Raw genomic sequence first — 14,360 nt, forward strand, 5'->3', positions numbered from 1 at the left:
ACCGGGTATCGTTGAAATAGTTTAAATAATTGAAGGTTCACGTTTATGTCTTCCATCCGCTCTAGAGTACACAGTCTAAGAGGGACTTTTTCTACAAAAAGTATGCCGAAAAATTAAAATCGTGAGCACAGCCAATTTATACCGGGATGCCAGATGACAGAAGCATTTTTTGAGACATCATATTAGCCTGACAAGTAAGATTTCTTTTTTTGACAATTGCACCTCAAAGTCTCAGGGCTACAGCCTGGACTTTTTACTGACTCCCCCCTTCTTTTTTCCGCTTTCTTCCCTCTTTGTCTGTAGGGATCCTGACGGATTTATGTTTCATATATAAAGCCTGTATTGTGCACTTTCAAGCTGTAGGTAAGATTTCTGAGAAGGGTGTGCGGCTCATTGTATTCTCTGATTTGGTGAGGGTCAATCGGTTTAATTCAGTGTTGTGTCCGTTTTGTTTCAGATAGTGTTGGTCCTGATGAGAATCCCCATAGGCGAAGGGATTCGAAACGCGTAGACCTATCTTCGCTTTTGGCCAATCATCTGCTAAACAACTAAATGCAATTTATTATAAGTACTGCAAATGATATTTGCTGATGGCCTGATGTATTTTGTACATTCAAGTGTAAATCGTTTTTCTAACAGTGTGAAGTTAGTGTGTTTGTGAAGTTTGAGTGTTGTTGTCCGAGTGATTGGAGTATGCTAGTGTTGGTGTCGCTTATATGTGTCTATGTAATGTAAATATCAATGATGTATTGTTCGAATATTTGTGAAATGCTTTAATTATTTCAGTGAAACCGTGCAAAACAATAAGTTAATTTATTGCATGAAAATTATTTTGATTAAATTCAACAAAAAAGTGGTTAAGAGGGAACTTGTTTTATTCAGTTCATGGTTAAAACTCCTTCTAAAGTGAAGTGCAGCATTGGCACTATCTCTGTTTTGGCAACCAAGAAGCGGCTATTGTGGCTCTAGCTACACAGATTCAGTCATCGCCGTTATATGACTCACAATGGTGCTTTAAAAAAATGCCTCGTGCCTGCCTAGCTGCACTTTCACAGTGACACCAACCAGTTATGTATCATTGCTGCGCCTGACCTCAAAATGGCTGTGGACAACAATTTTTGTACACCGGAGACATGGCACAATGCACCGCTGATCAATGCGACTCCACTGTACAAGCGCGGTTATAAGCCTAGCTATGAGATAACTGGTATACAAGTGGTGTTTCCCTACTTCCTTGATACTCAGAAGTGCAACATCCTTATCATGCCGTCGTGGATATGCCGCATTAATATCACATTATTCAATATAGGGCTTCTCTCTCTACACCCTTGGCTTACTACATCCATCAGGTCCTGCATTACACTCTTCCAATGAAGGAGTGACTTTTGGGTTGGAGAACCATGACAAGTTATGCCATAGGAGATCACTGGAGTCCACCTCACATCTTACCCTGATAAATACTTCCGTTTCTATCTCTGCAGTTAGACAGATCCATCTTTGTCCAATACCACTGGTGTCTCAACCATGGGCGATCAAGACTTATCCCTTAAACGCCCTAAAGCTGAGCACCCATCTCCGAACTCCTGGATCAAAGACAAAACAGATATTAATGCTACTATGGATTTGATATCAATAAAATTTGCGGAGGTCCATGATCCTGCCAAATCAGCGAAGAATAATACTGAGGCCATGCAGCTTGAGATGGGTGCCATAAGAGCAGACATAAACAATATCAGTGACAAGCTCTCCAACTCAGAGCAACGGATTAGCACTGTGGAAGACGAGTCGTCTAAAACAGAAAAGGAACTCAAAGTGCTTCAATCAACTACAAAAATGCTACACAAGGAGGTGGCAGACTTGGAGGGCAGAAATTGTAGAGGGAATCCACGTATTTTATGGCATCCCTGAGAAAATGGAAGCCTTTGATGTTTCTTGTGTTTCATTTCTGGAAAAATGGATACCATAAATTACTGGTCTTTCCTTTGCTAATAATTTTGAACTTGAAAGAGCGCACCATGTGTGATTGTTCAAAACTGCAAATAAAATCAACAACAAGACAGATTGTTTGTAAACCTTTGCACTTTCAGCACACTTAACTGATAAGAAACTATATGCGGAAGAACAATCATATCCTATAAAACTACTAGAAAATATATATTTCACAGGATTACTCCTAATCAACTGTAGACACTAGGAAAAGTTTGAGCCTTTAGTTTGCTGAGCCAGCAAAATTCAAGGTCTTTGCTGATGGCAAACACCATATTTTTGCTGACGCCGAGGACCTCACAGCTTTCCTGGATGGGTGTGAAGATCATGAAATGGAAGTCCCGTTTACTAGGTCAAACAAAAGGAAACTAAATATATGAACAATACTTTATAAAGTCTGCATATACGGGTCATGAAAACCCACTTCACATATTTCTGGCTTCCCGAGTGGTCACAGAGAAGTTGCTGTGTTATTTATGTGCCTCTTATTGCCAATATCATTGCCAGTTCAGTTTACTATCAAAAGTTGCGCCCAGTATACTATGCTACCTTCAATGTTACCTCCTAAAGTACGCTAAAGAATGCTTCCAATGTTCAAAGCTAGGGCTTACTGCCATATAAAATGCTAGCCTTTCTCTTTCTGTGTTCTTTAAGATATGCTTTTTAAGAATATATTTTTCTCTGTCACTTAGGTGTACTTAATACATATGATGTGTCGCAGATGTATTCTCCTTTTTCTCTACTTCTCTTTAGGTGTTTTCATGCTGGTGATGTGGCTCATACCCTTAAAACGTTATATCCATATACTCCTATTCACTTTCTTTTCCCTCATATATATAGGTCAATTATGATCCAAGTTAACTTTAGGCCTGTTCATACATGGATACTTGTTTATTCGCCCTGCAGCCATTGGTTTTTGCCTCTCTATCGTCTTCTCCAATAATCCTGTTGGGGATGGTAGGGGTGGGAGGGTAATATTGGCTGGAAATAGGGGTTTCTTTGGATGGGATTTGGTTTGTTCCTTGCCCTATGTTCATCTTTTATTTTTGGTTTTTCTCTACCTCATTTCACATTTTGGACTGTGCGAAGCTCAACAATTGGCTCACACCGAGCATGCATGCCTGATACTGATTCCTGGGCATTTCTTTGTTTAAACGATCGTCAGTTACATTCCTGCTCTATGTATGTGACTATACACAGATTACTCCTAAGGTTACACTCTGAACCCTTTGTCCAACAGTGCTATTCTTTAACTACACTGGGCCTGACCAATTAAGTAGTTTCTCATGATGGCTAAAACAGGCCTCACTTAAAGTTTGAAGATTGTCTCACTGAATGTCAAGGAGCTTAACCACCCAGTTAAATCCAAGAAATTTGAGAACTACCTGTTTAAACGTAAGGCTGACATAATCTTGCTACAAGAAACCAAAAAGGTCAGAAAGAAGTAGCTTCCTTTAATAATGAATGGACATCTTACATCATATGTTCTCTTGCTGTGAACATAAAAAATAGGGTTATAACCATGATCTCAAGTAGGTTGTATCTCAAATTAATATCTCATACCTCTGCCTCAAAAGGTAGGTGGGTGGTAACAAAACTCTGCCAAAATGACAAATATTTTCACATCCTTAACCTATATGGCCCCAACACTGATGCCCCGGAATTCTGGAGTTCCATGACTGACATCTTAAAAAGCATACCTGGTGATGAGCTGATGATAGTTCACAGTGATTTTAATCCTTCCCTCGATATAACTCTACATAGCCATTCAAGAACCTCTAGATTTCATTTTAAAGATTTTTGGAGGCTTCATCGATACTTAAGACTATACCTTCTTTTCTCACCTGCATAACTCATAGTCGAGAATTGACTATCTACTCATCTAAGGCGCTTATACTCACCTTATTGTATAAACAGACATGCTCTATAGGCTGATCTCTGATCACTCATGTATATCTTTGACAATTATGGGGACTACTTCCAAACCAAAAAATAGAATATGGCATTTTAATGATGAATCAATCAAAGATGACATATCCAGAGCCCACATTGAAACAACTATCCTTAATTATATCAATGAAAATGTAACTTCTGATGTTTCCACCCACACCTTTTGGAATGTACTAAAAGCATCAGTCAGAGGCACCTTGAAAAACGTACAGGCTGTGCAGCTTAGAAAATAAAATTGCGACGCTTGAAGCACTCCATGTATCTAATCTAGATGCCTCCACCCTTAACGAACAAGAAATATGAATACAATAGACTTCTGAGTGAGAAAGCAGGAGTCTGGATAAATAAATTAAAAGGCTTGAGACTCTGCGAGATGAATAGGGGAGGGAAAATGCTGGCGTACTATCTAAAACACGAACAGAACCAAAAAAAGTATCACTACAATCAGGGATAAATCAGATACAATTCAGAGGAACCCTCAAAAGATTCTAGATGTTTTTAAGGAGTTTTATGAATCTGTATATCAGGATGATTGTCGGACCTTCAAACACAAACTGTAAGGCTTATCTAGATAAATTAAACCTCTCGCGACTATCTAAAGATGACAAACAGAGCCTCAATTCTGCTTTTACTGCAGTAGAAATACAGATAGCAATCAAATCACTCAGATTTCACAAAGCATTCAGACCAGATGGCTTCACTGCAAGTTTTTATAAAACATTTCCGTCCTTGCTAATTCCTACACTAGTAGACCTGTTCAAGCATTTTGAAGACTCTGGCTTCGTTACAAGAACCAACAGCTAAGCCACTATAGTGGTCATTCCAAAACATGGAAAGAACCCAACTTTGGCAAACAATTATAGACCAATCTCCCTAGTTAATCTGTATGCTAAGATCTATGCTAAGATCCTAAATAAAAGACTTAAGCTTTTTCTACTACAATTAATTGATGGATCACAAGTAGGATTTATGAATAATCACATGTCTTATGATAACACCCGACTTTTTTGTCATACATTAGAAAGAGCTACAAATTCATCTTCTGAAACTGTTGCCATCACTCTAGACACCAAAAAGGCTTTTGACAAAGTTTCACTGACATTTCTCAAAGAAACCTTAATTAAATTGAATTCAGATGAAGGTTTTATCAAAATGATTATGGCTCTCTACAGTGGTCCCTGTGCTAGAGGGAGAGCAGGAGGGCTTAGTTCTTCCTTGTTTAAACTAGAAAAGGAGAAGAGACAGAGAAGCCCATTCTCATCTTTTCTATTACTCCTTGCTTTATAACCATGCCCCCACAATACCCCAAATAATAATTTAATTTCTGGTGTTGCTTTTAACAACATTACAGCTAAGGTGGCAGCATACGTGGATAATATCTTGATTATGACAGACACTGCTCATTCCTCTATAAAAGCACTCATATATACAATAGACAATTACAATTGGAAGTCAAAGGTTTGACTAATATATGTTCTACAGATATACTAGAAGTCTCAGGACTAGCTTGGCATACACGACTTCTGAAATGCTTAGGTACAGAGTTTGGATCAGATCTGATAGGAACCCTTAAACATAATTAAACAAAGACTCCATAGAAAATACAAGATCTGGTAGACAGTTGGAACCATAAATGTGTTACTTGATGGGGTTGTATCGAGGCAATTTAGAAGATGGCGACACCCATAGTCAACTATCTCATATGTATGCTCCCTCTAGCTCCTTCAGATGATTTCCATCACAAACTAGACAAAATGCAAGGAAACTGTGTTTGGCAAAATAAACGTCCTAGTATCTCATTACAAAAACTTTGACTTCCTGCAGACTTAGGAGGGGTAAATTTGGCAAATTTTAGAAACTACCAAACTGCATTCCTTTTGAAACAGTGATCCATGTGGTTATCTCCGCCACAAAAATACACCCCAGCCTTGCTTTTCCTCAAAAAGCGACTTTAGAAGATACAAACTCCATCATGCTACTGTCCACTAAAACTATGCCATCACTTCCGGACAAATACATATTTAGAAATAACAAACAGGCCTTATTGAAACTAGACAAGCTTCTAAACTCCCCAATATAATCCTCTGGTGTGTCATCTCTTTGGAATGGTTGTAAGACTGAACCACACTTGCGATTACAACGCATGCCTTAACAACAGGGCCCTTACCCACAACCACATTTTTACAGAGCATGCCTTTACCACGCATGCCTTTATAACGAGTTTCGTTGTAAATGCATGATTGGTAAAGATAAATGAGTGGTAAAGGTTACACACCAGCCCCCGCCCTGAGCCCTAAGACCCGGCCCTCAGCCCTTAAAACTACCCTGACCACAGCCCTTAAAACACCCCAGACCCCTGCACTGAACCCTAAAACCTGTCCCTAGCCCTAAAAACAACCCCAAACCCAGCCCTAAAAACACCTTAGGCTCCACCCTGAGCCCTATAACCAGCCCCAAGCCCTAAAAACTGCCTTAACCTCCTGCCCCGAGCCCTAAAACCTGGCCCCCAGCCCTGAAAACTACCCTGACCCCAACCCTGTCCCAAAACCTACTCACTAAGCCGCAGACAAGCAGGAAGTCTGGGCGGTAAGTGTTCAACACCTCCCACCGGCACCCATTTGCCCCAAGTCTAGAGTGCTGACTCCCTTTATCACACATATGCCTTTACCGTCTTTACAACCGAAATCTTTGTAAAGGCATGCACGCTATAGAAATATGCGTGATAAAAGGCATATGTGTGGTAAAAGCAAGCGTTGTAATGCTTGTGTGCTTATGGCACGTGTGGTTCTGACTGCGTTGTTAATGTTGCTTCCCCTCTGGAATAACCTGTTATTAAATATGGCAATTCAAGTTTTTGGGAGATGTAGGAAATTAGGTCAATAAAAATTTGATTTGTGGATCATGTTAGAACTGCCCTTTAGAAATGTGTTTAAACTCCTGCAGTAATGTTTTCACACAGAAAAAGACACATAGATAAAATGTGGCCATTTCATAACGTGAAAGAATTCTCATTAATACTGAAAATAGATATATTAATCTTCATATATAGAGCAAAGCATACTTATAAAATGTTTATGAAATAAAATATTCAAAATGTTTTAGTACTAAGCTATCATTCTTAAATGTAAACTTTCTCTTAGGCCTCAAAGTCTTTTTTTTCTCGACTCTTGCTCATAGCTTAGTAGATGTTTATTAGAATATTTTGCCTAGCACCATCAACCTGTTTTGAATGTGTTGACTTCAGACTTGTGCTTTATTCTGTTCCCTAACCTCATGTTAGGTCATTTACTCTAACAGAATGAGACTTGCTGTGATTGTTACAATAAATAATAATTTAGACATTTTATGCATGTTCATCAGAATAGCATTGCTAGTTTACCTCCACATCTCTGCAAAGTCTTTGTTTTCACACTGAAACTCATATCACATCTTTTAGCTTAGGTGAAAAGGTTCTCATGAGAACTTTTCCCCATGTAACAAAGTCCTGAAACAATGTTAACAGTATAGCGAAGTGAATGTTTACTGTGGGAAATGGGAGAAGAGACATCGGAAGTTGATGACTGCATCAAAAGAGCGGTTGTCATTGGCTGGAGGAGTTAACACCTAATTGAGTTTTGATAAATTATTGTGTGATTTTGTAATAATGTGTGTTCCTAGCTAGTTGAGGCAGAGAGACTGAGTTAGGTTCCTGATGTGAAACCAAGAGATCCATATCGGTCTCCCCTGCATTGAGGCTCTTCTACTGGAGAGTTGATATTTTGCTTAGTTAACAACAGCTATTTCTAGAGGTGACTTATTTCCTTTTATCTAATTAACTTTATTGAATAATGGTACTGCAGAGATCATTCTATCATTGACAGTTGCTACTGCAGCCGTGGGGAACTTGGCTGAGTTTCCAGAAAGACGTTTTATGGGAAGTTCTTCTCTTACTCTTTTCTGAAAAAGCACTCTTAATTGGTTATACTTAGAATAGGTAAGGTCCCATGTATTTAATTTAGTGATATTTTCCTTTATGTGTATTGATTTATGCTGTCCCTAATCAATCTTTTACCTATATTTCTATAAACTGACTAATCTGAATAAAGATGCCAAAACAATAGGAATCTATTAAGACAAATAAAGGTGTTGAAACATTCACTAACTTATTATCATTGACTTAACATTTAAATTCTAACTGTTGATGATAAGTGCATAGTTTATATTTTGTTTTAGCTCAATTCACAAATGATGGCAACGGTCCATTGTCCTTTTTCAAGAGCCATCAGGATTTCCCAAGGACGAGTTCTGTAAGTTGGGTGTTTAAGCTTAAAAACATACTTGGCTGATCCTCAGGCTCCTACAAAATCATGGTCATCCAAATGCATCCACTTCTTGAGGCAATTAGGTTTAAGATATTGTGTGCTGACTTTCAAAAAACTTCAAAACCAGTATAAACTGGAGGACATAGATTTTTATGATTTTCTCAAGCTTAAGTCATGTCTATCTAAAGCTAAACCTTACAAAATCCATCCCTCCCTACACTGATCAATTTAACTGGCAATACTGGACACCGGTTCTCCAAATTCTATAAACTCCTACAGTCTACCCCTACATGTTCAAACCTTGCCACACATGGTGAATGGGATGCCTCTAACTCCAGTTACCATGAGGAATGGACTCTGAAATGGAAATTGGTCGTCTCCCACAAAATCACCATGCCCTGTGACAAACCAAATACTGGCTTTTACAAAGGATACACTAGACTCCGTCATGACACTATAAACTAGCCCTCAAGAATGATCCGACTTGTTGGAACTCTAATGAGGAAGTCGGTTACTTACCACACCTTCTTTTCAACTGTGGCTCAGTTACTAAATTTGGTGGGGGGTAGAACTTTCGAATTTCATTTGACACTATTTAGTTTTCAGCTATACCAAGAGTCTGACTCCCTCATCAAGGGATTTCTGTACCCCGAGGTGGGCTCGTGCAATGATGCACTATTTTTGGACATCCTATGATCTGAAGCATGTATGTACTATCTTACTTGAAGGACACTGCTACCACTTCTTTCAAATCTTGGTTGACCTAAATTGCACAAATAATAGGAGCAGTCAATATTATACTTCACTAGTCCCCAAGGAAACCACAACATAGACCCTTGTGGGATACTCTTGACACCTACTTTGCTAACAACAACAAAAAATGAGATTCCCTACTTGTTCCTTATCTTATCCCTCCTCCTGTATGTTATTGAACCATCTCTGTTGTCTGGTTTCACCTACAGAGTGCATACAGCATACCTATATTCACCTCTATTTATCAAAAATCTTTATCATTTTAGATCCTTTCTTGTGTTGTGAGCCACTGTCTTCCAAATATTCTCCCAAAATATTATCATCGTTCTCATGTAAATTGTACCACAGGATGTATATTCTGCTCTCTGTAACTTACTCTCCTGTCATGATAATGATTTGACTTCATACCAGCACACAAAGTATCCTGCATTTCTATTTTATTTATTATTTTCCTTCTAATTTTATTTGTCTGTACTGCATCCTTAGTATCACTGATTGATATTATGTTAAATATATGTTTTGTGTATTTTCTTGCATTTGGATAATGTTAAAGATCCCAACATAGTCACTAGCCACAGTTTTATTGACTGGCTCACTCACCATCAAATTCAATTTATTGGCCTCTCATGTCAATATTACGCCAATGCATCACCTTATTTTTATCTGAGTTCTTTTCCCTTGTCACAAAGTTTGCAAATGCTTGCTGCACAGTGTAAATCAGGTGATGCTTCCCCCACTAATGCCACTGTAGATTGTGTGTTGTGCCAAACTCTGAATAAGCCTCTCAGTCCTTAGACAGCAGTAGTAAGCCAGGCCATGTGGCACTCTGGACTTTGGATGACATAATCCCCTCAGCATGGCTCCATTGTTCTTCTTGCACCGAGCAAATCCTGACATGCAGCATGGCATCTCACACTACTGGAAAGCAAGACTGCCTATGCCCTTGGACAGCAGCTAAAGGCCAGGCCTCAAGCTATCGTGGATTATGGTTAACATAGCTGCCCCCAGCATGGCTCCGTTTGTCCCCAAACAAATCCTTCCTTATTAAACTGTAGCACTCAATGGCTTCATATCATCTAGGTGCAAAGCTTCTGTAGAGAACTGAGGCTTCTTTTGAAGCATGCTGATGTTTTACATATCCCTATATGGTACAATAACATAGCAAAGCAGGATACACCTCATACTAGTCCATCACCAACCACAATCCATATAAATGTACTGGAAATACCTTGTCTTCCCCAACAACCTCACTATCACGACTGAATGCCATTTCAATTTTATTTGTAATCAAACTCAGACAAAGGTGTGGCATCCTGCACATAATCCTATTGCTTCAGGATCAAGAAAGGAAATAAATGTGTTCAACTTGTAAACAATGATATTTATACAATTCTCCGTGGCTATTTTATTGTTATCAACTGTTCACCCGGAAGGGGTGTGTCCTGTAATGGAAGCCTAATGTTGTTTGTTTCTATTGTAACAGCTACTACAAGAACAACAACGAAGAAGCCAGGTAACTGACCCTCCTTTTGATCTATTGTTCTTGAAGGTTTCATACACTGTGCAAAACAAATGCTGTCTTGTTGGGCTCAATCCTTTGGCTTAAGTCTTTAGATCTCCTCCACATATACTGTTAAAAATGTTCAGAACTGTTTGAAATCGTACATACTCTAATGCATACCTGCTTCGATTTGAAGTGCCACTTTTCATCTAACATACACCGTTTTCCATTTGACAGCTGAAGCCACTCTCTAAAAGCTGGTTGTGGTACTTGACTATATTTTGCTCTGTTTCTGAATGATTGGGACTCCGAATTACTGTCACATGCTTTCTCCATATGCTTGGGGCTATGTTTTTTTTTCGGTTGGTTGCCAAAACTCTGAGCGGAGGGCCTCAGAGGAAATCAGTGGTCAATTTTGTGAATGATTTGCCATGCCCAGGACCAGCAGGTACTTCAGTTTGACACCCATTTAGCACTGTACCTGGACAGAATTTCGAATACGCCAGAGTAATCAAAGTAATTTCTGTAATGCTGCATTACTTTTGAAGTGGAATTACCAATAATTATGCAATTACCCCTGCTTCGGTAATTAGGAGTACTCAATTCAAGAAAACTTTATTCAGATGCACTGTGGCATCCATAAATGTATCACACATGTAAACAACAAGTCAGAATGTAAAAAATATATACTTTTAGTAAAAATGCAATTGCGCAAGAGAAAAGTATTACAACCATACAAATATAAAAACGATCAGCAATATAATTTTATTTGCAGCAAACATTTAGCAGAACATAGACCTGCGAGCTCGCATAGCGGATTTTAAAAAGGCCTACTCATTAAGAGTAATTTCAGGAGCGGAAATCCTACTGTGAGAGCACATTTAATGAGCCTGAGTGGCTGCTCGCTATTCGTGTTCTACTTCATTTAGTGCTGTTGCTTAGCACAAAATGCATCTCCACATCCATTTTGGATGCGAAGATGCTTTTTGCGCTAAGGAAATAGCGCTAAATGCTGTAGTAAGTTGGAGAAAAATCCTACCCCAAGAGCACATTAATCGAGCACAAGTGGTTGCTTGCGCTCTCTTTTAGTGTTCTGTTTCAATTAACACTATTTCTTAGTGCAAAATGCATCCTCGTGTCCATTTTGGTCGCAAGGGGACATTTTTGCGGTAAGACATAGTGTTTGTGAGTAATTGGGTTATTGATTAACTGAGGTGTTAACCCTGGTCAAGTAACAGCCACAATCCCAGTCAGGGTGAACTACAACAGTCACTAAATTAACCTGTGTTTAACACTCTGGTAGCTCGGCACAAAAAGCAGTCAGACTTTACTTAGAGGCAGTGTGTAAAGTATGCATGCAGCACGCAAACAGTAATACACTAAAAACACAACACAAGGTTACTCCCACATCCATTGAGAAAAATAAAGTAAAATGTAATGAATTATTTCACACCAAAATTACAAAAATCCAATCAGTAGAACTGTACTTACATTTTGAGGAAAATCCAGCACCCAAAAGATCATCTTGCCAACCGTAGACATCTAGTAACACAAGACTAAGACAAAGTCGAAAAATAGTGATTTGGCCCAGTTGGTGCTAACCTACAGACTTACAAAAGAAAGTTCAAAGAAAATGTTCTGAGAGATGGTAAGTTAAGCTGCGCAAGGCTGCAGCGGGTGTTCGAGTAGAGAGCGTCCATATCGGGAACTGCTGGACGAAGTCACTGTGAAGATTACTACGTTTGGATTGAGTAACTTTTTTCGAGGATGAATATCTTCAGCTGGACGAAGCTGGAGGCTGTACTCGATGATAGTTCCGGGTGGCTTAGCACCCCTTCTATAACACAACAAGGCGCTGGGAAGTTCCAGTGACCTAAAGGGTATGAGAGGTGATAATGTGTAGAGTATATGCTCCCTACAAGTAACTATATTCACAAAAAATACTCTAATGGACCTAAAAAAGGATCCAATAAACTGAGGGAAAGAGGAAAGTGGAAGATTCTGAAATAAGGTTGTACCTAACCCAACCATGATCGTGGGGGAGAAAAGTATTTCTTTAAGTTACCCTCACACACCCTAGTGGTGTCATGCTTCATCATCGGGTCAAAAAATAAAGGGAAACTGGGGATCTGCCTGAGGTATTTTATCTAGTTAACCCCCTCTGTCTTTAACATATTAAAAGCACTCCCAACACTGTGGTCGAGCCCACCCGGACTTTTAGGGGTCTGGGTGACCCGATGATGAAGCATGACAGTTTATTGGATCCTTTTTTAGGTCCATTAGAGTTTTTTTTGTGAATATTAGCACCCCTTCGCCAAGGGGCCACTGAATAAGATTTGCTTCTGCGGAGAAGAGTGTAGCAGGAGCTGCCGTAAAGTCAGGCCGAGCAGCGATGCACCTTGCGCAGATAGACGAGCAAGTTGGTTCTAGTCTTTCTTCGGATCTTGACAGCTTTGGCACCACCACTAGGACTGGAGGATCAGCTTCTGGGGGATAAAAATTCACTCAGGCTGAGTCCAGATGCAGGTTCAAAATGGAGGGAGCCTTTTCTGTCCCTGAGGCTCTGAACAGGAGGGACTCTGGTAGTCCTGGGCGCAGGTGATGAAGAAGGGCTCAAGCAGCAGGGCAGGCTGCTGAGAGTTCAAGGCAGACCCCAGGCAGCAAAGCAGCCCTTCCAAGTGCAGCCAAACTGCCTTGTGAAGTACAAAGCAGTCCACTGCAGCAGGCAGTCCTCTGAGAGTGGGTGGAATTAACAAAGTCCAACTGCTAATTACACCCAGTCATGTGACCCAGGAGAGACTGCATGCACCAAATAGTTTACAGCAGGAAAATGCCAACTTAAAGTGCCATTTTCAAAATTGTAATTTAAAATCCTACGTTATCATTAAAGAGGATTTTTAACTATAACTTCTCAGACACCAAACATGAAAATATTACCTGTTCCCAATCAGACGTTAGCGCTTATTAAATGTATTAAGGTAACCAAATGTTATCCTATGGGAGTGGTAGGCCTCACCGTAGTAAAAAATGAATTTAGGAGTTACAATTCACCCTGCCCTATGGACTATATAGGGCCTACCTTAGAAGTTACTTGTATGCAATAAAAGGAGACCTTAAGGCTTCACAAGGGGGTTTCATTACCAAGTCGAATTAGGAGTTTAAAACTGCATTCAGGCTGTGATGCCAGGCCTGGGACATGTTTTAAGGGGATATTTAAATGGGTGGCACAATAACTGATGTAGGCCCACTGGTAGCATTTAATTTGGCGGGCCAGGGTATATTCTATACCACTCTACAAGAGGCTTCCAAATAAATTAAATGTGCCAATCAGATGCAAGAATATTTTACCATGTTTAGGAAGAGAGCACAAGCACTTTAGCACTGATTTGCGGTGGTAAAGTGCACAGAGTCTTAAAATCAATAAAAACCAATTCAGCGAGACAGGAGGGGTGAAGGCAAAACGATTAGGGGAATACCACACCAAGGGATATGGCATTGGTCATCCACGCAGACAAATACTGGGAATAGAATTTCACTTTGATGATTCTTGGTAGGCCCTTTTGAGAGGAGCTTATATTGTTTTGCCAAATGTAATCTTGTACATATTTATAAGTGTATAAATGTATGTCTGATGGTTGCCAGCGTCTCTGTGCTAGAGCCTCTAGGCAGGTATTTTGCTACATGGAATCTCAGAGATTACTTGAGCAGGCAAAGGATTTGGTGCTTGTGGTCCGCCTGAACAAACCATTAGGATAGACAATTTGTGCTATCGTAATCCTTATTAGGCTCCATTACTAGGAATTTAGTATTGATTTGACAACCGTATTTTGTACATATTTGTAATTTTATTATGGTATACCTGATGGATG

At 39.6% G+C, this 14,360-nt stretch overlaps 1 protein-coding gene across 7 annotated transcripts in view; it reads left to right on the top strand.

Annotated features, from left to right (window-relative positions):
* The window catches only part of LOC146866836 (scavenger receptor cysteine-rich domain-containing protein DMBT1-like), a 434,615-nt gene that overhangs the window by 112,765 nt on the left and 307,490 nt on the right, over positions 1-14,360 (top strand). For all 7 annotated transcript variants that reach the window (XM_085601880.1, XM_085601907.1, XM_085601925.1 and 4 more), the window contains one exon: positions 10,474-10,503. In XM_085601880.1, coding sequence (XP_085458006.1) covers positions 10,474-10,503 — 30 coding nt within the window. The remainder of the gene's footprint in view (positions 1-10,473; positions 10,504-14,360) is intronic.

This window comes from Triturus cristatus, chromosome 1_2 (assembly GCF_964204655.1).
Source record: "Triturus cristatus chromosome 1_2, aTriCri1.1, whole genome shotgun sequence".
Lineage (NCBI taxonomy): Eukaryota > Metazoa > Chordata > Amphibia > Caudata > Salamandridae > Triturus > Triturus cristatus.